At 40.9% G+C, this 26,129-nt stretch overlaps 1 protein-coding gene across 17 annotated transcripts in view; it reads left to right on the top strand.

Moving 5' to 3' along the window:
- Nucleotides 1-25,178, top strand: part of TENM2 (teneurin transmembrane protein 2) — an 883,055-nt gene extending 857,877 nt beyond the window's left edge. For all 17 annotated transcript variants that reach the window (XM_071443114.1, XM_071443122.1, XM_071443121.1 and 14 more), the window contains 8 exons: nucleotides 657-811; nucleotides 1,306-2,180; nucleotides 8,382-8,557; nucleotides 10,095-10,330; nucleotides 15,632-15,928; nucleotides 17,344-18,958; nucleotides 21,602-21,732; nucleotides 23,291-25,178. In XM_071443114.1, coding sequence (XP_071299215.1) covers nucleotides 657-811; nucleotides 1,306-2,180; nucleotides 8,382-8,557; nucleotides 10,095-10,330; nucleotides 15,632-15,928; nucleotides 17,344-18,958; nucleotides 21,602-21,732; nucleotides 23,291-24,052 — 4,247 coding nt within the window. In that variant the 3' untranslated portion in view covers nucleotides 24,053-25,178. The remainder of the gene's footprint in view (nucleotides 1-656; nucleotides 812-1,305; nucleotides 2,181-8,381; nucleotides 8,558-10,094; nucleotides 10,331-15,631; nucleotides 15,929-17,343; nucleotides 18,959-21,601; nucleotides 21,733-23,290) is intronic.
- Nucleotides 25,179-26,129: the final 951 nt, after the last annotated feature.

The following is a 26,129-nucleotide window of genomic DNA, read 5'->3' as shown; positions in this document are numbered from 1 at the left end:
TTCTGCCCAACAGGCAGCAGCGTCTGTCTGTTCTTCCAAGGGAGCACCCTTCCATTCTGTGCCTTTCCTCTCTAAGGACTCAAAGTGTGACAGGCATTGAACCTTCCCTTTTTTTATAGGCTGGCAACCCCTGTGTCTTCATCTGGAAACACCAGAGGTTCTTTCTGTATTTCCACTGCAACAGGTCAAAGAATTAAAAAAAACATCCAGAAATAATACGTCCTCTTAGTTGTCAAAGAAAAATTGGAGGTGTTTTAAAAGATTTCTAAAAAATTCTTCATCCTCATTAGATTCTTCAGATTAAGAAAGGAATGCCTCAAATTTCTGAGTAAAATTAGGAGATAATTTTTTTAATTGGGTTTATGTAATATATCAGAGAGTTTGAATCTAGAAATAAGCTGATGCGTTCTGCTGGGTCTGTGGCATATTTGGGGATTTCTGTGGTTTTCTTTAAAGCCTTGAGGGATAAACCTGCTTGATGCCATTTCTGTGGCAGAACTATGGGTTGTTGGAGGGTTCCAGGACCTGTACTTAGGTTGGGAGGGAGGAAGGAAAAGGAGAAGTGAACGAAATTCACCATCTTGTAAACAAGACAAAGCCCGCCTTGAAGCCAGGAGCCTCACTGCTGCCCTGATGCCTGGGTTTTATATTTGCAGGAATTGCAGTGGATAAGTATGGACTCATGTATTTTGTTGATGCCACTATGATTAGAAAAGTGGATCAGAATGGAATTATATCGACCCTGCTGGGCTCCAATGACCTAACTGCTGTTCGACCTCTCAGCTGTGATTCCAGCATGGATGTCACCCAGGTAGATTCTTACTGCATTTATTTTCCTCTCTGCCTTAGAAGAGATGGGCATCTATTTTGGATGACTGCCTGGCCACTTAAGAAATACATTATGCAGCACAAGATGATAACATAGTTGATTTGTTACTGAAATGAGTGAACCATCTTTTTTACTGTGGCTAACACAGTTTATTTATGCAACTATAGAGAAATAAGGTTGAGATAATGGGAGTTATTGTCTTAATTGCCTGTTTTTCTGTAATTATTGTAGAGCTTCCACAATGTAGCATTCATTCTTGCACAGAAACACAATTAGCCAAAGTTACAACTGCACGTAGCTTTAATATTTCCGAAAAACAAAATCATTGTTTGAAATAGTTGCCGTTCATGACTTGGTTTCATGATTTACACTGATAAACCCCTCACTAATTTGCTGTTGTTACACGTGGAATTTTAAACACTAGGAGTGTACTTTTCAGTTTCGAGTTTTACAGTAATAATTTGTGCAACTCATAGGTACGGCTGGAGTGGCCTACTGATCTCGCTGTCAATCCCATGGACAACTCCCTTTATGTCCTAGAGAACAATGTTATTTTACGGATCACAGAAAACCATCAAGTTAGCATTATTGCTGGACGCCCCATGCACTGCCAGGTTCCTGGTATAGACTACTCTCTTAGCAAACTGGCTATTCATTCTGCACTTGAATCAGCCAGTGCCATTGCCATCTCACACACAGGAGTTCTTTACATCAGTGAGACAGATGAAAAAAAAATTAATCGGCTACGCCAGGTAACTACCAATGGAGAAATATGCCTTCTTGCAGGGGCAGCTTCAGACTGTGATTGCAAAAATGATGTCAACTGTAATTGCTATGCTGGGGATGATGGGTATGCCACTGATGCCATCTTAAATTCACCATCTTCCTTAGCTGTGGCCCCAGATGGTACCATCTACATAGCTGATCTCGGCAATATCCGCATTAGGGCTGTCAGTAAAAACAGGCCCGTTCTTAATTCCTTTAACCAATATGAAGCTGCATCTCCAGGAGAACAGGAGCTGTATGTCTTCAATGCTGATGGGATTCACCAGTACACTCTGAGCCTCGTTACTGGGGAGTACTTGTACAATTTCACCTATAGCAGCGATAACGATGTCACGGAGGTGATGGACAACAACGGCAACTCGCTGAAGGTGCGCCGGGACGCCAGCGGGATGCCCCGCCACCTGCTGATGCCGGACAATCAGATTGTCACCCTGGCTGTTGGCACCAATGGGGGACTCAAGCTGGTCTCAACACAGACCCTGGAGCTCGGATTAATGACATATAATGGAAACAGTGGTCTCTTAGCAACGAAGAGTGATGAAACAGGATGGACAACGTTTTATGAGTAAGAATGTTTTTGGATATATTAAGCGTACGTTTATTTTTTCAAATGGTAGTGAGTAGGCCCTAGGCTGACCCTGCTGCAATTTGTTGTAGGTTTTTCAATGATGCTGAGTAAGGCCGTTGCAGCTCAGTCCAGAGTGATGCTGGAAATGGTTAAGTGGCTTTGTGATGGCCTCCTTTGGGTGGGTGCTGATCCCTCTAAATCCCTGCCTGGGGTTTGAGTTTGGGGCAGCTCATCCCCGCCCAGCACAGGGAGGACCCTGTGGCATGGCCAGAACCCTGGCTTAGTTAAGCTGCTGCTCATGGTCAGCACAGCTGCCCACAGCCAGAGCAGCCCAGCACTCCCCCTGCAGCTCCCACAGAGCTGCTCTCTCTAGGAGCCCTCATGCTGCAGCTTCTTCTGGAACTCAAATTATCTCTCTTCTGTTCAGCCTCATATATTACTCATGGTTGTTAAAATGTTGATTAACTTCAATGATTGTTCATTCCTGAGACAAGTGAGGAAATTAGATCCCCAGCTATCTGTCAGACCCCTGGTGTAACTTCCATAATTTGTAGATAACCCAAAAGCACACTGGTGTTCATGAGCATATAGATTAAATAGACAGAACTTCCTCTTTAAATGAAGTTCATCAGAAGAGATGAGGTTCAGAAGTATATTAAAAATCTAGAAAAACTAGTCCAATTTTATTAATATTTATCCTGTTCTTAGTAGTCTCATTGCCATTTTTTGATCAAAAAAATATTAAAAAGAGAAGCTAAATGACATATTGAAAAATATATTTAAGTATGGCAAATATGATGCCATATATTTTGTCTGAATTAGTTAATGATTAAAAAATATCATTTCCCAAATGAGTGAGTAGAAAATAGGAATAAGCTTTATATATAATTTTAAATGGCAGGCTTATTTTCAAGTCACAGCCTAGCAATGGCACACACCTCTTAGTTTATTGATGCATTCAGCTTGGCCACCTGTTTCCTCTGTTCAGAGAAAATGTAAGAAATGCAGGAATGGAGGGAGCTGTGCTCAGTGTGCTGGGAATGCCTGCCCTGCACAGCAGGGATGCTGCACAGTTCCCTTTGGAAGGAAAGCAGTGCCCTCTCGTGGGAACCTGCGTGCCCAGCTGCTCACTGTTCTCCTCCAGCCCGGGCCTTCACCTGGGCAGGGGCTTCTTTGTCCTTCATATTTGGCAAAAATTATTTCTTCACCACAAATAGTTCAGTTACATGACCACATGAAGGTATTACCTGCTGATTATAAGCTCAATTAAAAGCTCACTTGACTAGACAGAATAAATTTCATATTGTTGCTGATGAGATGTGGATGCCCTTCTAAGAAGGTTTTTTGGTTTTTTTTCCTGAATAGGTAGCTCAAGATGCAGTCATATAAATTAGGTTTTTCTCAAAACACCAAAAACTAAATAGTGAATTAATTTAAAACTCTATGTGAAAATCCATGAAACATTAAAAAATGTCATCAGAGAGTAACTGGTTACAAAACTGGCATAACTGATGTCTGAGAGTCACACCAAGTGCTAAGTTAAAATGGTTTATTAGAAAAATTCTATTATGATTCCTAAGGAAATACAGAAGGTAAGGGCTTTGATGTCTTACTGAGATCAGCTGAAAATATCATTTAATGTGTACATAGTGCTGCAGATTTTTTTCCAAGATCAAAGAAGAAAAGATGCACAACCTTTGCCTCAGGTCAGTGGAAGTTAAATACCATCTTTAGATCTAAATATTACAGCGTGAGGTACTGTCTTAGATAATTAGTAACTTTGATGAGGCAGCAGAAATAACTCATTTCTCCCAGATTTGTACATACATTCTCATAAGCATAGAGCCCATAGATGTGAGAACCACAAAGACATTATTTAAAATGAATATATTATTTAATTGAATATACAAACCTAAACAATCACAGTCCACAGTCCCTCAGCACTGGTTTCTGGTTTTTGTTTTTTTCTTTGAAACAGCTCCTAAGAGAAAATTCTTTATTCATCATTCTGAAATTTTTTTGGTAGCTATAACTTAATACCAATTGAAGATGAAAGAAGTATTCAGCCAATGAGAGTTTATAAGGACAATAAAATAGTTTTCTGTGCAGTTACATTCATGCATTCATACAGACATAATCAGCAGTCAAAATTGTTAATATGGCAGCAGAACTGGAAAAGAACAGAGGTCTTTTAGTGGTAAAGTACTACATGAGCTAAAGTTCTTATGAAAAATTTATGTCAGTGCCTTTATATCAACCAGGCGCTGAAGTGCTGTGTTATCTTATTGGGTATATTCCTCTCAATTTTAAATTTTAAAATTTCAACTTTACCCTGAAAATGCTCTCGGAATTAAATTTGTACAGTTAATCTAGGTGTGCATCTGCATCAGCAGAGAGTTGCAGACACAGGCTGGTTTGTGTGTGTGCACACTCCATATGTGAATTCTATAGATAGCATCTGTGCACGTGCATGCAGCTCATTTGCAGCAGGAACAGCCAAGGCTCTTCAATAATAGAACAGCTACCAGCAGGCTCACATGGGGTAATTTAAGCTTGGCTTGGGCTTGAAGCACAGATCTTTGAAGCAGCTCCCAGTGGTATTCCTCTCAGTCTAGGGAGCATCCTGAGACAGTGCTGCAGTTTTTTTCTGGAATCAGTTTTAAAAGGGAGAGAAAACAGGGGTGTGTGTAAATGTATATGGGTCTGTGCCTTGCCCAGCTCTGTGTTAAGTCAGAAGCTGCTGTTCCTCCTCTCTGCAGTGCTGGATATGGCCCTGCCCTTCCTGTTCCACCCACGAGCTGTCAGGAGCACGACTCAAACCTGAGGCTGAGATGCTGCTCATAAAAATTGCCTGAGAAATAGAAGTGTCACAGCGGTGGCCAGGGGACAGCAGCCCTCAGGGCACTGTCACAAGCCCACTGAAGAGATGCACAGATGTTTGTAGCTACCTGAGAAGGTGCCAGGTGCTCAGCCATGGCCAAGGCTGAGCTATAGGTATGGCCATGGGCAGCTCAGAGCCACCAGGCTGCAGAGACAGCCACCAGCTCTGTGCCTCTGTCACCCAGAGCTGTCCTGGGAAAGCTTTGCCTGCTGGCAGGGGCGTCTTGGTCACAGTTAGCAAAGAGTTGGTGAGGTAGCAGTGGGAAGATGCTGTTTGTTGTTTTTTAAGACACTGGGATAAAGAAAGGTTGTTTGCCCTTGTGATGTTATTAGTAGAAAAACTTGGGATGAAGCCTTACTGTAAGTGAAGTCAGTAAGAAAAGCTCAGGAATTTCAGAGTACCCAGAGGCCACCTCAGTTGAAAATGTAAAGGTTGCCTTCTCAGACCTGATTGATCCAGGCTGATGCTGTGTTACACACTGCAATAGGTAGAGACTGCTTCTGCAGAAGACACCAGGTCAATTAATATATTTTTCATTGTAAATTTTGGGTTTTCTACTTCATTAGACCCAGGTTCATGACATGAAGAAGAGAAGTACATAATCATTTAATGAATATATAGTTTATTCTTATTATTCAGATAAATGTCTGGGTGTTGTATTCCACTGAGCATTTGCTCTCATATAATACGTAAATTCTAAAAAACCTCAGGAATATGTCACTTAAATTTTGTGGTAGATAAAAGGTTTCTGTTATATTAATTTTATTTTTCTTACCTTTAAAGTATTTTTTAAAATAAGATTTTATTTTGATACAATGGACAGAGTAGAAATGCCTTCTTTATATTGGTATCAGAGTGTGTGTATATATCATTTAAGTAGTGAATTTTTTCTATATCTCGCTCTTAATCTAAATGGTCTGCATATCTTCAATGAGAGTACTTTTGTATGTATTTTTTTAAGTGTATTCATCACTTGCTTATAAACCCTTTTAATCTGTACTGTTGCTGCTTTCAAAGCTGTGACCAGCACTGGGGAACACACCCCATAGCAGGGGTAAAACAATCATTTCTTGAAATAGAACTGGAATATATTCATTTTTCTCCTTCAATCTCTGTACATCCACATCCATATTTACTTTTTAGACTGCCCTTACACTTTGAATAGAGATTTCCAGTGAGTAGCCCACAGCAATCCCCAGGAATTTTTCCTAGGTTAATTAAAAACCCAGCAATGTGAATGAAAACTTTAAATTAATGTCTCATTTGCATTGCCTAAAATATATTTGCTGATGGGGAATTTCACCATCCATTTTTCTGGAAGTTCACCGAGTACTGCAGAGTCACACTGGAGACACTCATAGTTTTTTCTAGTTTGTCCTAAATAACACTGTCTGTACTGTAAGATTTGACATCCAAGTGCTCTCTTCCTCACTCTGCTCATCATGAAACACCCCACATACAGACTCTTAAGGGGCCTTATTAACCTTTAAAATTTTTGAAATTGTCCATTTTTTGTACTTTTTATTTTCCCCTGCAAGACAGATGCTTGGCTGGATCAAGTTCTTCCTTTAGCTATTCTTTTGGAGTGCTTTTCAATACTATTTGTGAAGACCTCAATAAAGACTTAACCCACTTTCATAGATTATCTCAACATATTATCTTTTTTTTCAGTATCTTGCTGATATGATAATATATCTATATATAAATATATATATATATCTGTGGTGAGAAACTTGTGACTATATTGAGGAAAATCATGCTGCTTAATCTTTCTTTGATCCTGAAGCACTTAAATGAACACAATGTATTATTGGTCCCTTTTAGGTCCCACGATGCTTTGTTTTATTGATTTCCTTCTTTGCCTAATACTTCCATTGGTTCTGGTAAGGTTTGTTGCTCCACAGGTGATTTTTTCCTTCCTCCTCAATATTCAGTGAATGGGTGCAACCATTTGCAATGGATTTGAAAGTCATATATTTTGTTCATTTTAACTGAGGAGCCAATCTGTGTCTTAATTTTTTCGATATGCTGTACAGTTCAGGTGGCCTAGTCTGAGGTTTCTGAGTGTTTTAATTGTAAAGCCATTTTGAAAGCTCTGATTTTGTTTTCATCTTTACAGCTAACCACAGCCTGCAATGAACTGAGCTAGCTCCATGGTACTAAACGTGCTCCTCTTCTCTTCTGTTACTCTCAGGCAGTGCAATGGATTTACCAGTTCTCTTCCAGGCTTCCTGCTCCCTGCATCTCTACCTCCCAAGGACAACCAGTTGGTTTCAATCTCTGCCTAAACTTTTCCCTTTATCTACACAGGACATTTTTTCTTGCCTTTCTGCTCTCTAGAAGCACCTGTGCTTTGGTAGCGGCTGGGTGAGAGACTTGTACCAGTAGAGAATTGCAGCAAGCAGAGTGTCAGACTGGAATGCTGATTTTGTTTCAGGTCCCCATTTCTTGCCCCTAAGATCCAAGGGATTGCTTCTTTAGCAAATGTATGCACACAGTTAGAGCATACTGCAGGAAAGGGGGAAAGGGTATGATTTGACTTCCAGCAGCTTTCCTTCTTTCCCCCCTCCTCAGGCTTTATACCTCTAAAGAAATTTAACTCTGTAAAATCATGGAAAGCTTTTTTTTCTTTTTTTCTTTTTTTTTTCTTTTTTTTTCTCTTTTTTTCTATATCTTTATGCCTCTGGCACATTTAAATAATTTTCTAAGGTCTGTTCTGAGTGCTGACTGCTGCCCTTTATGCTTTTCATCTTTCATCTTTATGATCCAAAATACTGACCCCAAAATGCAGTTCAATACCACAGATAAGATCTAAATGAAATTATAATGTTGTCAAGCTGATGTATATTTTAATAATTTATGGCAAGTTTATTCCTTGATCTGTCACTCAAGACTATACTTAGTTTCCACTAGGTATTCAAAAGCAAATGTGCAGTTTATGCAATTGTTTATTGCAGTGTCTATCAGAAGTCCACTTCCTTAGAGTGAAATGCAACTATTAAAATGCAGACTAATTTACTAGTTAGAATTGTTTGAGCCAAATATCACTCCGTATATTCATAATAATTTAATTAATTAAATAATTCAAAATATGCTAGCCTGGATTTGCACCCATGTAGTTGAGATCAGTATCTAAAAAATATTATTTCCTCATTAGAGACTCTTTCAAGAACAGAGAAATAGATATGGCCAGGATGTTCTTGAAAATCTGTTTCAGTCTGGGTTTTTTGCACAAATGTGCTGCATTATTAATACATTGGGTATTGAAATGAACATATATCCTCATGCTTTTTTGCTCTCACTAACTTTTCTATTAGCTATGATCATGAAGGGCGTCTGACCAATGTAACACGTCCCACTGGAGTGGTAACTAGCCTTCATCGGGAAATGGAAAAGTCCATTACCATCGACATTGAGAATTCTAATCGGGATGACGATGTCACGGTCATCACAAATCTCTCCTCTGTGGAGGCTTCCTATACAGTTGTTCAAGGTACCAAAGCACACTTCTCAGCACACTCCTAACCACACACACAGCCTGAGAAAGCAATTCACTCATGATTTGTGTCATTAGTACACTCATGAGCAGGGGGAAACCGTGTAAGGTTTGCAAGAAAAACTCCCATAAAGCTCATTCCTAAAATGACAGGTCTTCAGGACAGGTAAGAGCCGTTTTGCAGTCCTGCTTTGTGTCAAGTACATATGGTCACTGTCTGCTGGGGAAAGTTAGTCCTGCCGCTGCCTCCTGGTGCAGGGTCACTTCACCCACTTGCATATTTCTCTGTACTTCCCTGCAAAATTGGTTCTGACTTCTGTGCCACAGACATGCAACCTGACTGCTGGGGGAAATTCTTCTGGAGAGGCTCAGGAAGCCTTCTAGTAGAAGGAATCTTTTAATTTATACACTGCCATTAATTAGAGTGTAGAACAGTCAGGGCAGTGATGGCGTGGTGGCAGAGATGGCCCTCCCAAGAGCAGGGTTACAGCCCGAGGGTGGCAGGAGGCAGCAGCAGCACAGGCTCAGAGTTTGTGTAGAGCATTCCAGCACCACCAGGCATTGGATCTGATGGAGTAGGGTCAGTTATCAAATACAGACTGAAAGGGATTTGGTGAGTGATGGGGCTTTTTAATTAAGATATAATGTCACTGGAATGAGAATATCACCATCAAACAATAGTCTCCTCCTGACATAAATGTCAACATTTGTAGACTATTATACCGTGACAGGTCTGGTTACAAAGACTTAATTTCTCTTATAGCAGATGATTAATTACGTAGATGCTGTCCCTCTGTCAGGCAAATATTGATGTGTTGCTGACAGCTGCACACTCTGGCACTCCAGCCTGGCTGAGAGGGGACTTGGCAGTGTCAAACAGCTGGAGAACAGCATGGCCAGAGAAGCACGGGCTTGTTTCTGTAACTCCTTTCCAACCGGGGCCAGATGTGCACATCAGGCCAGTGTGGGGAGGCAGGGAGGCAGGAGAGGGAGCCACTGTGGCTGCCAGCTTGCACTGCTGGAGCCTCACACCTTGAGGATTTAAAGCCACGCTGTAATTCTGTACAAGGCCTCTGCTTGGAGACAGTTTTTAAACAGAGGGAAACAAAAAAGAAGAGGCACTTACTTCTTCCTACTTGTAAAGAGTCCAGCAATCATCATCTTTTTCTTTTTGTCCTGGAGTTTAATGCTTTGTTGTTTATCCAGCAGTTCAGTTTTCAGGAGTTTTTGTTCATATCAGAAATAAATTACGTGGTTCAACACATATCACTGTGCATTTTGATTCACAATTAAGACTGAAGGGAAAAGATAATGAAATAAACACAGTATCTCTCTGCAGGCTCACTGTTACACTACTGTTCTTTACATGAATCAGTAACATCTGTAATTTCCACCATAGTACCATGTAAATGGTAATTGCAGGCTGACTTCATTTAACATCAACAGGAGTGCAATAAAAAACCAATCAAATTAAGCTATATGTTTTCTTTATGACTGGAGTAGCTAAATTATTTTCTTTTCATTATTGCTGTAGATCAAGTGAGGAACAGCTACCAGCTCTGTAATAATGGTACTTTGAGAGTGATGTATGCCAATGGCATGAGCATTAGCTTTCACAGCGAGCCTCATGTCCTGGCTGGGACTGTGACTCCCACCATAGGACGCTGTAATATTTCTCTGCCCATGGAAAATGGTTTAAACTCAATTGAATGGCGCCTGAGGAAGGAGCAGATTAAAGGCAAAGTGACGGTGTTTGGAAGAAAACTCAGGGTAAGTAGAACCTGTTGTTACAGTAATCACCTTTTCCTCTTTGGGCAGAAAATGATTTTGTTTTTATTTTGAAGGATGTTACTTTTACTTGTTAAAAATGTACAGCTCTGGGATTGTCTTTGGTGTGACACTGTTGGAGAGCTCAGTTGGCTGCATGGGATCATCTGCTGCAATCGGCTATAGAGCTTTGCTACTAAAAGTATTCCAAAAGAGATTGGTAAAAATACCTAAAATATTACAGAATCACAGAATCATCAATGTTAGAATAGACCTTCCAGATCATGCAGTCCAGTCATTGCCCCAGCCCCACTGTAATTGCCTCAAACCATATCCCCAAATGCCATATCCCAATGCCTTTGGAACACATCCAGAGATGGTGACCCCACCACCTTCCTGGGCAACATACTCCAATGCATGAGCACTCTTTCAGTGAGAAAAGTTTTTCAAATATCTAATCTGAACCTCCCCTGGTGCAACTTCAGGCCATTTCCTCTTGTCCTTTCATTAGAGATATGGTAGAAAAGACCGAGCCCCATCTTGCTAATTCCTTTCAGGGATTTGTAGAGAGCAATTAGGTACCCCCAAACCAACTTTTCTGCAGATTAAACACCCCCAGCTCCCTCAGCCATCCCTCTAAAGGTGTTTTCTAGAGCCTCCCCCAGCTTCATTGCCCAGTTGCTGCAAAACTCTCTGCCTCTCAATGGGGTGGGAATCTGAGCACTCACCACTTGTAAAACTGCCAGGACAGACTTACCCCAGCTCGTGCTGGGGAGCAAACACAACTACAGCATTCTGCTGCTGTAAAATCCCCCTACAGACTCACTGAGACAGGCATGTTGTGTTTGTTCCCTTTCCCAAATGGCAGATTGGAAAATAATTGCCATAATTACAAAATCGTGAGCACAGGATAAGGAAGACAGTCAGGTCATGTAATCCGTCCCCTGCCAAATTAAAGATCTGCTGCAGCTGGATTAATCCCATTCTGTGCTTTGCTGGCCTGATTTTTGCTGATTTTTTTTGACTGGACTACTTCAGTATGTGCAGTTTAGGAAAGGATTTGAGATACTGGGCAGAAAACAAATGTAGTGCTGATCAAGTCCTCGCTCTTTTAGCAATTTTTTCAACATTGCTGAACACAAAATACAGTTCAGTGTGTTCAAGATCACATAGCAAATATGCAAGCAATTATGTAGTGATTTACTAAAAAGAAGAGGCTTGGATGTTAATTTTTTTATATTTTCCTATTACTAGCATCTAATTCCCAGTGTTGAGTTGACAAATCTTTCCTTACTCTCACAAATGCTCAGAATGTACTTATTTGGGAGAGGGGGAAGGTTGGACAAAAAAATTGAATGAGATTAGCAGCTAATCCTTAATGACTAAATTTCATGTCTGTGTAATTGATTTTTGATGTGCTGACCTGCAGCAGTTGATTGGAAGTGGGAAAGAGATCAGCTCTACATTTTGACTAGGTGTTGTTCAAAATAAAAATAGGATGCTGAAATGAAATTGCAGTAATCCTAATTCTCAATACTAAAAATTTAATAGAGGTACTTGTGGTAATTAGCTGAAGTTAAGCACATCTTAGTGCTGAAACCTTGCCTGAGATAGGTTTTCTGAGATAGGTTTTCTTGCATCATGTTTATGCAAATCAAAACAATGCTTTATCTAGCAACACCTCAACATTTAATTGTCTGGTGTTAGTTCCTGTAACAATAATCACATATCCATTTAGCTCTTTTAAATGAAAATCACTATGAGATTATCACAGGTTGAGTGGACTGAAAATGAAATTTGAAAACGAGGGAGAAAGCATAGAATTTATTTGCATCTCATTTATTCTAATTCATCTTTACAAATTGTTCAGTGAACGAAGCAGAGCAAGTGTGTTGGAATGCTGTGGGGAGCAGGTGGCACACAGTGACACAGAGCACCAGGGCCACCTCCTGGAGCCCTGGTTCACAATCAGTGTGACTGGAGGGGTGGGCATTCTTTGTGATTCACCTCCTGCCTGAGTACGTCACCTCACAGTACTCTGGGCAATATTTGCTGGAGCCCACAGCCCTGTGCTTCTTAAAGGGGGCTTATAAAAAGATGGGGAGAGACTTTGTTTTAGGGTCTTTTGTGATAGGGTAAGGTGTGGCAGCTTTATCTAAAAGAGGGTAGATTTAAAGTAGTGATACAGAAGCTTTTTATGGTGATGTGGTTGAGGCACTGGCGCAGGGTGCCCAGAGCAGTGGTAGGGGCCCCATTCCTGGAAGCACTGAGGGTGAGGTTGGCAGGGCTCTGCACAGCTGGTCCAGCTGAAGATGTCCCTGCTCAGTGCAGAGGGGCTGTTCTGGGTGATTCACAGGTGACTCCCAACCCAAAGTGTTGGCTGGTTGTATGAGCCCTCAGGCAGTGGTGCTGCCTGAGCCCAGGCTCTGCCCTCCCTGCTTTAGGCACATCCCAGCCACACCTGTTGGAATCTGCACACCTGCCTGGGCACATTTCAGCAACCTGAGAAAGGGACTGCACCTTTATCTTGCCCCACTCACTGTGTGCTGCTGTGTGATGCACCACACTTCAGTGTCTGGCTGTAGTTTCAGATCAAGTCCTGCTGAGATTGCTGTCTGAAGAGTTTTGATTATGGAGCAGCATCCTGGAAGTGATTCCTGTGGCCAAACCTTTCCAGGTCACAAAGGGCTCGTCCCTACGGCCACTTCAGCAGCAGCCAAGGGAAAACCAGATTAGTGAACAAAAGAGAAAGTCAAGTAATGTGCAGTTGTGATACTTGGGACTGCTCTCAGTGTTCTCAGGGTGGGAATTATCAGCCTGTTTGGGTTCCTATATAATTAATATGATACTGCAATTACAGTCTCTGGTTTTACTCATTTTACAAATGCAAATGAAGGTACTGAATTATCCAAGCAGGTGATGTTTGTGTGTGCATCTCCAAGTGATATTTGTGTGTGTGCATGGCTCTTGTGTGTGTAATCATTTTTAAAAACCTAATAATTTTGTTTTCTATGGCAAAACCAAATAACTGTTAAAATGTTTTTGAGAAAAGAGAGGATACCTGCAGTCAGACTTTCCTTTGTGCAGATTGCTATTGCAGTTACTGTAATGGAGGGAGCAAAACCCAGAAATCCTGACTGATTTATGAAGCTTCAGAAGTTACAAAAAACCTAAACAAACAAAACCCCCAAAGCTAAAATTCAATTCATAATCTTTCTGAAAGACATTTTTTTTCTTTTTAGAAAATCTACTTACCCTTAAGAAATTGGGCTATTTCAGTCATACACTAACCCTTTAATTCTACAGCTAAATGTTTTTGAGAGGTCAAAGCTCTCTTCTGCTCATGAAAAGGGTTTTTTTTTAAATGTATCTGCCATCAGGGTTGATCCTACAAAACAAGAGTAACCAGCTGAGAAACTACTGATGCTGAGTTTGGCTTCCCTGGCTTTATTTTCATTGCAATGGGAAAGCAGAATATGACTTGTTTTGCCCCAAGGTGTTTTAAGAAAAATACTCTGTCTTTTCTGTGAATCACAGGGCAAGTTGTTGCTGGGATAACCTTTGGGAAAACCTACAGAAAAGAGCTTTTTTTTCCCTAGTAATTGCCCACTGAGGAAATGCAAACTGTTAAAGAGATTAATTTCATTAATGGAAAAAATTAGGATAATGAGCAATAATTTGAAATAATTATTTCTTTACAAACACGAAACTGTATTAATTTTAAATGTGTCTGTATAACTGAATTTCTACTGAGTTGGTTGGGGTGGGAATTGGGTTTACCCCTGCCGGTGAACATATCTCAGAATAATTTTTATATCCTCAAGAAAGGCTCAGGGTTAATTTACATATTGTTTGATGTACAGTTTAATTTTGGATAAGAGGAAATGTTGCATTATCAAAGCCACTGTAAAATATAAGCTAAAGAACAAATTCCCAGAAATTGATGAATACTGTTAAAGTAGTCATTGCTCTGAAATTATATCTAATTTTAAAACTTCTACTTTATTAATGACACATCTACAATTAAATTACTTAAGAAGCTCTATCAAATTCCAGCATTAACCTGAATTCGTTAGCTTACCCCCCAGTGAATATATTTATATATCTCTCATTATAACACTCTCCCTAGAAGCATCCCCATTTGGCATTCTTATTCCCCTTTGCCTCTGTTTTGCTTTTTTATTTTAAATAAATAAATAAATAAATCTGCCACTGAAACACTTCATGCTGTACTTTGAATGAAAATTATAACAAAAAAAAGGAGAGCAAGGGGAAGAAAAATATTTAACCTAATTATTTAGCACCTTTGTTTTCCACACTCGAAATCCATCTTTCCCAGCCAGTATGATCAGGATTTTTAAGCCCATCCCAAGTGAGGGGTCTATTGAATATTTGGAAAGTAAATGAAGAAAACAATAAATTAATGATTTCTAAGCAGGGTGTTGCAATTATAGAAGTGGCTAAACCTCAATAAAGACATCAAAATTTCTTCTGTTGTTCTTAGAGCGATTGTAGGGGGAAAGGCAAAAAAAAATTTATGGTGGAAGTAAAAAAACAAAAGAAAAATAGTAGAAAATAGAAAAATAGAACAGGTAGAAAAATATTCCAGGCAAAATAATTTGTTTCTCTGCACTTTAAGACCTCAGTGTGGAGAATGTCTGTCTGTTCTGACCATAACATAAAAATAGAAAAATAGAATAGATAGAAAAATATTCCATGCAAAATAATTTGTTTCTCTGAACTTTAAGACCTCGATGTGCAGAATGTCTGTCTGTTCTGAACATAATGGATTTTACTGTAGGATATCACCTCTTATAGTGCAGTGAGATGGGAAATACCCCAGTAAGACCCCAAATTATTTCAATATATACCACCAAATAGAAGGCAAAAGCCAGTTGACAGGAGCCCTACACTTCTCACAGGATTTCCCTGTTTTACACCACAAACCACATAAAACAATGATGCACTAACAAGCCAACCAGCATTATAATTGCCATCTTAACCACCATGTCCGTCATCCTCCTTCCTATATCCCCTGTAATCCTTACCACCATCTAAGAAATATAGGATTACCTAAACTGAAGGCCTTCAAGGCCTTAAACAAGAGTTAAACCCTGTTAATTTCTGCTAAAGTCCGCAGGCCATTACCCTGCATCCCCTAAATGCAACTCCTAGGGTAGGACCTTCCAAGGTTTACTGGGCAGATGGGCTTTGATGCCATGATACTACAAAGGCATCCCCTTTCCCCGCTGTAAGCTGGGTGTGCCCAGCTCTGGCTGAGCTCAGCCTCCTTCCCTGGCGCAGGTGCACGGCAGGAACTTGCTGTCCATCGACTACGACCGCAACATCCGCACCGAGAAGATCTACGACGACCACCGCAAGTTCACCCTGCGCATCATCTACGACCAGCTGGGCCGGCCCTTCCTCTGGCTGCCCAGCAGCGGCCTGGCCGCCGTCAACGTCTCCTACTTCCTCAACGGGCGCCTGGCCGGGCTGCAGCGCGGGGCCATGAGCGAGAGGACCGACATCGACAAGCAGGGCAGGATCGTGTCGCGCATGTTCGCCGACGGCAAAGTGTGGAGCTACACCTACCTGGAAAACGTAGGTGGTGTTGTGTGATTGTGTTCTCAGGGGTCCCAGGGTGAGGGAAGAGATGGGAATCTTGACTTTTGGAAGGCTGATTTATTATTTTATGATAGATATTATATTAAAAGAAAATGATATGTTAAAACTATACTAAAAGAATAGAAGAAAAGATTTCATCAGAAGGCTAGGAATGGAATGGAATGGAATGGAATGGAATGGAATGGAATGGAATGGAATGGAATGGAATGGAATGGAATGATGATAAAATCTTGTGACTGCTCACAGCCTCAACACAGGAGGCTGTCATTGGTCATTAAGTAAAAACAATTTCACATTCTGGATAAGCAGTTCTCCAAATCATATTCCAAAGCAGCAAAACATGGAGAAGCTGAGGAGGAGAAAAGATCCTAACGAAAGGATTTTTCAGAAAATATGTCTGTGACAGTGTCACCTCCTGGCACAAGCTGGAAGGACACAAAGTTCTGTTTGGCTTCATGGCACATAAATCACACACACCCGCTAGCTAAGATTTGGTGTATGCCAGCTGTTAGTCATCCCTGGTCTCAAAATTCCTTATTTTGGTGTATCCTAGCTGTTAGCCATCCCTGGTCTCAAAATTCCTTATTTTGGTGTATCCCAGCTCTTAGCCATCCCTGGTCTCAAAATTCCTTATTTTGGTGTATCCCAGCTCTTAGCCATCCCTGGTCTCAAAATTCCTTATTTTTCATTTAGTCAGCTGAATATGACTAATTCTTAATGGGAAATATTTTGTTCATGTTTCTGTCTTTTGATATTTTCCTGCCATAGAATGGCAGTAAATTAACACAATGTATTGTGCTTAATTAAGCCCAAAAATGCATGACTAAACCTGACAAAAGGTTCATGTAGAAATAGGTAATTCATCTCTAATTGTTACTTATTAAATGAAAGTATGGTTGTGCATACTTAGCCTAATTAGCACACTTCAGTCATAAAAGTGTCTTAAATACTGCAAAACTGCATATTGTTTTCCCTTTCCCTTCTTGTTGTTCCAAGTTAACCAGAGCTGATGTTCTCTGCTTAGTTTCTCACATATTTCACAGTAACAGTTGTGAATTACAACTGCTGGCAGAAAGATAAATCAAGTTATTTATCTAACTCCTCTGCATCCCTCAGGAAAAAAAAAGGAAAATAAAAAAAAGTCCTCCTACAGGGAGGACAGCTCACAGGTTGCTAACCTACAATTTCTCTGGAGTGTCAGCCTATTGATTTCCAAGGAGCAGATCCTCTCATCTGGCAACCTGACAATATTCCTGAGCAGCTCTGTGCCCCTGACTAATGTATCTGATGCTCTTTGTACTCATTTTACATTAGTGCCTCTCCAGTAAACTTTTCTTCAGCTCCCTCTCTCGGGCCACATGCTGATAGCTTTGTTGTTGTTTCCCCTGCAGTCGATGGTGCTGCTGCTGCAGAGCCAGCGCCAGTACATCTTCGAGTTCGACTCCTCGGAGCGCCTGCACGCCGTCACCATGCCCAGCGTGGCCCGGCACAGCATGTCCACCCACACCTCCGTGGGCTACATCAGGAACATCTACAACCCCCCCGAGAGCAACGCCTCCGTCATTTTTGATTACAGCGACGACGGCAGGATTCTGAAAACATCGTTTTTAGGTACCGGCCGTCAAGTCTTCTACAAGTATGGAAAGCTGTCCAAGCTGTCTGAAATTGTTTATGACAGCACGGCGGTTACTTTTGGGTACGACGAAACTACAGGTGTCTTAAAAATGGTAAATTTACAAAGTGGAGGGTTTTCTTGTACGATTCGCTATAGGAAAATTGGTCCTCTTGTTGACAAACAAATCTACAGGTTCTCTGAAGAAGGAATGGTCAATGCAAGGTTTGATTATACATATCATGACAACAGCTTCCGAATCGCAAGCATCAAACCCATCATTAGTGAGACGCCTCTTCCAGTTGACCTTTACCGTTACGATGAGATTTCTGGCAAAGTCGAGCATTTTGGCAAATTTGGAGTTATTTATTACGATATTAACCAAATTATCACCACGGCGGTTATGACACTGAGCAAGCACTTTGACACCCATGGGCGCATTAAGGAAGTGCAGTACGAAATGTTCCGGTCCCTGATGTACTGGATGACCGTGCAGTACGACAGCATGGGAAGGGTGACCAAAAGAGAGCTCAAACTCGGTCCCTATGCCAACACCACCAAGTACACCTATGACTATGATGGAGATGGGCAGCTGCAGAGCGTGGCAGTCAACGACAGGCCCACGTGGCGCTACAGCTACGACCTGAACGGGAACCTGCACCTCCTGAATCCTGGGAACAGCGTCCGACTGATGCCGCTGCGCTACGACCTCAGGGACAGGATCACGCGCCTGGGTGACATCCCCTACAAGATTGATGATGATGGGTTCCTGTGGCAGCGGGGTGCAGATGTGTTTGAGTACAACTCCAAAGGGCTCCTGACCAGAGCTTACAACAAAGCCAATGGGTGGAGTGTTCAGTACCGCTACGACGGACTGGGCCGAAGGGCTTCCTGCAAGACCAACCTGGGGCATCATCTGCAGTACTTTTATGCTGATCTTCACAATCCAACAAGGGTAACTCATGTCTACAATCATTCCAACTCTGAAATTACCTCTTTGTACTACGATCTGCAAGGGCACCTCTTTGCAATGGAGAGCAGCAATGGGGAAGAGTATTACGTGGCCTCTGATAACACAGGCACTCCGTTAGCTGTGTTCAGCATCAATGGCCTCATGATCAAGCAGCTCCAGTACACGGCCTATGGGGAGATCTATTATGACTCCAACCCAGATTTCCAGCTGGTCATTGGGTTCCATGGAGGGCTCTATGATCCTTTAACCAAACTCGTGCATTTTACCCAAAGGGACTACGATGTCCTGGCTGGGCGCTGGACATCTCCTGATTACACCATGTGGAAAAATATTGGCAAAGAACCCTCTCCTTTCAATCTGTACATGTTCAAGAGTAACAACCCTCTCAGCAATGAACTGGATCTAAAGAATTATGTAACAGGTGAGACTTCTTCACATTTATAATGCATAACACTACAGCTTGGAAGCTGATTTGGGAAGGAAACCCAGCTTCTCCTTACGAGCCCTTTGCTCAATCCTCACATCAAGTTCGGGCCATTTTCTTCTTTTGGCTACGAAAAGAAGTGGCTATTTCTGATTCCTTGGTACTGCTCTTCCCTGAACAAAGGGCTCTGAGAGAGAAGCCATGATGAATTATGAAGGGAAAAAATAAATATAAGTTTGCGTGAATAGAAAATTTCAGCACAGCCATAGTGCTCTTCCTGTTGAACTACTACCAGTACTAGTAAAAAGAAGTGTTCATTCTAACTCTGTCCCAAGAAAAGTGAAGTCATGTATAGGAATCACTGGCAGGTTGGTTCAGAATCACAAACCAGAACTGTTCAGATCTTTTTCTTTCAGGTCTACTTTCAAAATTAACTACAGTCTGAGCTCATGGGCACATTAAGAATTAGCACCAAGAATGGATTTAATTAGGCCTCTTTTCCCCATTTAACTTTTAATATGCAAACAGTCTTTAGTCTTTAAAATTAAATCCTTGATGTTTTTTAAGATTATTTCATCCTGAAAGACTAATAAATGTTATGGATTTTGTAGAGCTGAGAAACAAAAGTAGTTTTGATCACATATGTTAGAATTGGGTAAAACTTGTAACCCTTTCTTAATTAGGAATAATTTTTCACTTAGTAACATCACACAGTACTTGAACTAGCTGCTGGCAGTTTCTAAAAGGAAAGGTAATTAATATGTCCTCAGGAAAAGCTTTTTTTTTCAGAATTGAATATGCAGTACACAATAATTAGAGTAGTGATACCATTTTTAAAAGGAATTATCTTAATTTTAGGAGTAATTTGAATTTCAAGAAAAGTGTGCACTTCCTTCAAAGAAAATCACAGCATGTTTCATTAGTACTTTGCAACCTAATAGTAGGTGTAACACACCAGAGGTTCTAGTGGAGCAACTTTGCAATTAGGAAATAATGTGATTTGTATCTGATAGTGTGAAAATACTGGTGACTAAAATTACCTCGTTCTCGTAAATTCAACAAAAGTCCTATTTTCATCCACTACCCTTTGATTTTGATTTTCAACATCATCTTACTATGCTTTTCTACATTCTGAAATTGTATTTATTTAATCTATCCACTGGATGAAATCGAATAAGATAAATTGCATTTAGGGACACCACACACCTTGTACTCTGTAAAAATACTTCATCAGTGATGCAAATATTTTTTGCTGTAGGACTGAACAGATTATCTTAGACAAAAAGTGATTATGGTGTCACCTTTGTTGTCATAGTGAAAAAAAAAAAAAGAGAACAAAACAGAACACCAAAAACTCTTTCCCTGCAGTCCATTCTTACTGTTAACCCCTGACACAGGAGTTTATTCACAGGTTTTGCTGAAAACAAATTCCTGTAGCAAATGCAGTGCTGCAAAGCACATTAGCTCAGCAAAATTGCAACTGTTTTGTATATAGGTCCTGCCCTGGTTTCTGTGGAATTGGAGCAGCTGAAGTGAACTGTTCAGGAGATACCATTTTACCATAAAATAAAATTGAAGCCTTATGAGGAGCAGTAACCCTGTGCTGTCCAAGGGTTCATGAAAAATACAGGAGGCACTGTGTGATGGGAGATGGTATAGATACCTCATAGAGGCAGAGTATTTTACTACTCATTTTAGAGTCAAAATGGCTAAGAAAAAAGATACTTCTGGGGAAGACAGGCTTTGCAACAGCTCAGCTCACAGAAGTGGAGCCAGTGTAGGCCAGCAAGGAGAGATGGCCACTGGGAAAGACAGGAGAGATTTTTAAGCAAAAATTATCATGAATTTAGGAAACAGGAAATGTAAAATGGGGTAATGGATTCTTTTTTTGTTAAAAGAGTTATCATTTGGATAACTAAAATACATAATTAGTTCTTAATACCCGCAGAGTGAGAATTACTGTTATTAACTTAGTTTCTTAGCTTTTACAGCTAGATCTGAGGATAGAGTTTTTGTGGTTGATCCCACATCTGGAACTTGCTGAGGCTCACCTCAGAGCTGAGCTGTAACACTCTCACACAGCTCCTACTTTCCCTGGAGGGATGGGGAGGATATTTTTGTTGCCTAAATTTAGACATGTGATTTACAAATCTAGCTTCTCACTGCTTTTAATGGAGCCTCCTGAGACCTGATGACAGCTGATGGAAGTAGGACATAGAAGAGAAGCCATATCTTTCCCCAAAGGACTTTTGCAGATGTTTTTAGAGTGTTAACCTAATAATATATCATTATACAATACAATTTATAGGTTACATATAGTAGCCATATCAGAAGGTGTCAGAGATGGAACAAGTACTGTAAACTGTAAAATATTTGGATAATTCATGTGCTCTAATGGAAAATAATGAAAGAGCTGGTATATCCCTGATGATTTATTTAGGGTAAATTTAATGCAGTGTTTCCTGTACCTTTTCATAGTGGATTGCTACAGTACTGTAAAGTTGCACACAATAATAAAAATTGTGACTTCAGTTGCTACTTGAAATTGAGGATGTCAAAGATGGATTTCCTAATTTTCTTATTTTCTCTATTTGTTAAACACATGTATTACTCACTTAAGTGCTTTCTTTCAAATTTCAGATGTCAAGAGCTGGTTGGTGATGTTTGGATTTCAGCTTAGCAACATCATTCCTGGTTTCCCTAGAGCAAAAATGTACTTTGTGTCACCACCATACGAGCTGTCTGAGAGTCAAGCATGTGAAAATGGACAGGTAGGCAGAAAGATTAAATTACTTTTTTTTTTATAAATTTGCCCCACTCTAAGGATAGAATCACTGGCTCTTCTGTAGTTACAGCAGAAGGCCAAGGCATTTAATTCAGTGTAAAGTGAAGTGAGTATAGCTACATTTTATACTAATGAACATATGCCTTTCTTGCCAGCCTTCGTTGTTATCATAATTACAGTGTCATTAGTTTGTCTTTTATTGAGTTATTCCTTGATTAACAAGTTGTAACTCGATTAACTTGATTAGCAATGACAAAGGGAGACTTTGTCAGGGTAATTTATCATCTGTTGTACCTTTGGTAAAACCATCCTAATAATGTGTTCCAATAAACTTAGGTTGGTACTTGTTTTACTGGTAAAAAAGGGTTCTACTTCTCACCCTGCAAGAGGTTTTCTTACCATTTTTTTGTCATTTTTCTAGTTAGAGGTTTTGATTTGCTATTCCATTTAACCTCAGTTACAGTGTTCGTACTTGTCAGGTTAATGGTGAACAGTATATGGGTTTAACTTTCATAATAAATTCCAGCCCATTTAATAAACCTCAGAAGAGTACTAGGCCAATTCCAATCATACTCTTTGCTAGGCTTATTTCATCTTTGTGGTAATACAACAAAAATAATCATATAAACCTAAACTTACCACTTTCCCAGGCTTCCAAGTCATTTGAGAGTCTAAACCCCCTCTTCAGGAATTGCTTTGGTGCTTTTGGGCCCAAATTTCATCTATGTACAAAAAAGCTTATATTCATAAGCCTTTTAGTTATATTTACTGGTTGAAATCTCTGGGAAAAGTGTCCACGAGTTAAGTGCCACCTTTTAAATACATTGGATTCTATTTGTTTTCAGCTCTGATTAAAATTGTGCCAGACTTGGGCCTTTCTTATTCTTCTACTGGGCATTATATGATTGGCCAAAATTGAAATGTGTAGTGCATATATGCTACTGAGAATGATAAGTACTTTATTTGGTCTTACAGATGGCAAAAATGATTTGCTGAATGAGTATTTACTTGATTCTGAACAAGATGTGGATGGATGGATGGAGGGATGGAATGATGGATCAATGGAATCATGGATGGATGGAATCGTGGGTGGATGGATGGATGGATGGATGGATGGATGGATGGATGGATGGATGGAATAATGTATAAAATGATGGATGGATGGATGGATGGATGGATGGAGGGATGGAATGATGGATGGATGGATGGATGGAATCGTGGGTGGATGGATGGATGGATGGATGGATGGATGGATGGATGGATGGATGGATGGAATAATGTATAAAATGATGGATGGATGGATGGATGGATGGATGGATGGATGGATGGATGGATGGAATCGTGGATGGATGGATGGATGGATGGATGGATGGATGGATGGATGGATGGATAACTGAGGGTGGTCTTTCGAAGTGTAGAATTTTTCTTTGCCTGTCTTTCCTTTAAAAAAGCAAAGCAAAGCTCATTATTGGTCTCTGAAATGAGTATGTTCAGACCTGCATCTTCTTTGGTGTTTTTTTTTTGTTCTGTTCTGCTTTCCCCAGCTAATTACAGGAGTGCAGCAGACGACAGAACGACACAACCAGGCTTTCATGGCTCTGGAGGGACAGGTCATATCTAAACGATTACATGCCAAAATTAGAGAAAAAGCAGGCCACTGGTTTGCCACAAGCACTCCCATCGTGGGGAAAGGAATCATGTTTGCCGTGAAGGAAGGCCGTGTCACCACCGGTGTTTCCAGCATCGCCACGGACGACAGCAGGAAGATCGCCTCGGTCCTGAACGGCGCTCACTACCTGGAGAAGATGCACTACAGCATCGAGGGCAAGGACACCCACTACTTTGTGAAGGTGGGCTCGGCCGACAGCGACCTGGTCACCCTGGCCATGACCAGCGGGAGGAAGGTGCTGGACAGCGGCATCAACGTCACCGTGTCGCAGCCCACGCTCCTCGTCAGCGGCAGGACTCGAAGGTTTACGAACGTTGAGTTCCAGCATTCCACGCTGCTGATCAACATCCGCTACGGGCTGAGCGCCGACACGCTGGACGAGGAGAAGGCCAGGGTGCTGGAGCAGGCTCGGCAGCGAGCCCTGGCCGCAGCCTGGGCCAAGGAGCAGCAGAAGGCGCGGGACGGACGCGAGGGCAGCCGCGTATGGACAGACGGAGAGAGGCAGCAGCTCCTCAGCACGGGAAGGGTTCAAGGTTACGAGGGATATTATGTCCTGCCCGTGGAGCAGTACCCAGAGCTAGCAGACAGTAGCAGCAACATCCAGTTTTTAAGACAGAATGAAATGGGAAAGAGGTAACAAATTAACCTGCTGTCATCCTTTGCTGGATGAATCAGTAGTCATAACTGTTATCTCCTCTCCTAAGGAGATGAAGACCTAAATGGGGGCACTAGGCTGAGCTACTCTGGGATAGTAAGTGGCAAAAAAGCTCATATTTTTTGAGTTAAATGCTACTGTTCAAGTGATTAAAAACCACATCCTGAAGTGGACTAAAGCCAGACTGAAAACTCTTAACCGTACAAATTAAAAAGTACCCCTGAAATATTACCCACTTGTTCTGGGTCTAAAGAAAAACAAAAAGAAGGCCTCGTATTGTATTACCTCACTCCATTCACACGTGAGCAAACTAAGAAATCCAAGTGGGCCACTTTCACTAACCAGCTGATGAAACACAGATGATTCAGACTGCTTGTTTGATAAATATCCAAGAGGTTTTCATTTAAAGCAAAATACAGATGCATTTAAAACATGACTTTGGGGTGATTTGTGTGTAGCGAATGGAGGACAAATGAAATGCAAGTGAGAGCGCACTGGAAATAGGAAAGGAAAATATATTTAAAAGTAACAAAACCACACTTGCACTCTGACCCTCCACTTGTCTGGCCTGAAGCTTAACTTATTCAAAGAGGGCAGAGTGTAAAGTTACATTCAAAACGGTGGCTATAAATCACTACAGATAAATTTCATACTCTGTTTGTCTTTGAAGATTTCCATTGTGGACAGTATAACACAGTTACAGGGTGTAGTCTGTTTAGATTCAGTAGTTTGTTGGTATCAGTTCCAGTAGAGCTGTGGGCATTGTGTTACACTATTGCAAATGGGCACCACGTCAGATCACCCTGTACATACATCAGCCAGAAGGCACAATCACTGTTTCAGATTTAAAAATTATTAGTGTGTTTGTTTGGTCGAGAAACTGAGACAATCACATTACGGTCACCACAAAAAAAAAAAAGAAAAAAAAAAGTCTAATAAGAACTTTGGTACAAGAACTTTTTTGTAATATACATGTATGAATTGTTCATTGAGTTTTTATATTAATTTTAATTTGCTGCTAAGCAAAGACTAGAGACAGGCAAAGATAATTTATGGCAAAGTGTTTAAATTGTTTATACATAAATAAAGTCTCTAAAACTCCTGTGAATTAGTTGTCTTCCATTGCAAAATCTTGTAAAAGCGATTCTTGTCTGGCTGTTTCTAATGCACACAGCATTTTGTATGTGGAATGACTTCCTGTGGTTCAATGGATCCTGCAGGGGGCTGCTCCTTTGATCTCTGGGTAAGCAAAGTCCTTCACATACATCACCCAAAAATCTGCTTAGGACACAGGAGAAAATTGGTAAATGCTTTAGGAATGCCCTCCCTCTCTGCACCTCATGGCTAGCAGTCCTCAAACTGCTGTGTTTCAGTTCTGGAATTAGTTTAATTGCACTGAAGTAACCTCTAAACAGTTTGAAAATGTAGTAACATAATATTAAGTGGAACATGCAAGGCTGTGCTGTGAGCCAGGAAGTCTCCATGAAATCTGTCTTCTTTGGGAGATTGCTTATTTCTACCACATTTAAAATGGGAGGTAAGATCAAAGAGCCTCTCCTAAGCAAACAGTCACTCCTGGTGATGATAAAAGGGAGCCATCCATCACCCAGAGCCCTGCCGCTTTTATCTCATTTAAGGATGTAGCTGGGGAGCTCTACTTAATTTTGAGAACAGTTTTGCTTTTGGGGTTGCAAATGAGGTTTTTAATGATTCATGATAGCAGCAGAGATGCTCGAGTTGATTATGGGCATAAATTGACTCCAGGGCGTTTTTAAAGCCGAGCAGTTGGGTGCCTGTGTGGTGCAGCACCTGGAGCTCTCACAAGCCATGTCTCATTTTTCTGTGCAAACGAGAGCCACCCCACTCTGGCTGGGAGTTACACACCTACCTGGCACCCCATGGGCACCCCCAGCCCTGCCACTCAGCCTCTGAAGATGAAGTCTGGCTGCATTTTTAGATAAAGTTCTGACTGTCCATCACTGCAGATGTTTTTCTTTGCTGAAGGACTCAGAATGCTGTTACATTATTATTTTGTTCTTTACAAGTGAAATCTCTTAAG

Source organism: Agelaius tricolor, unplaced genomic scaffold, assembly GCF_023055355.1.
Source record: "Agelaius tricolor isolate 1412-34295 unplaced genomic scaffold, bAgeTri1.0.p SCAF_18, whole genome shotgun sequence".
Taxonomy (NCBI): Eukaryota; Metazoa; Chordata; class Aves; order Passeriformes; family Icteridae; genus Agelaius; species Agelaius tricolor.
The sequence above is the reverse complement of the archived record's forward strand: the minus strand, read 5'-3'. Positions and strand labels throughout refer to the sequence as shown.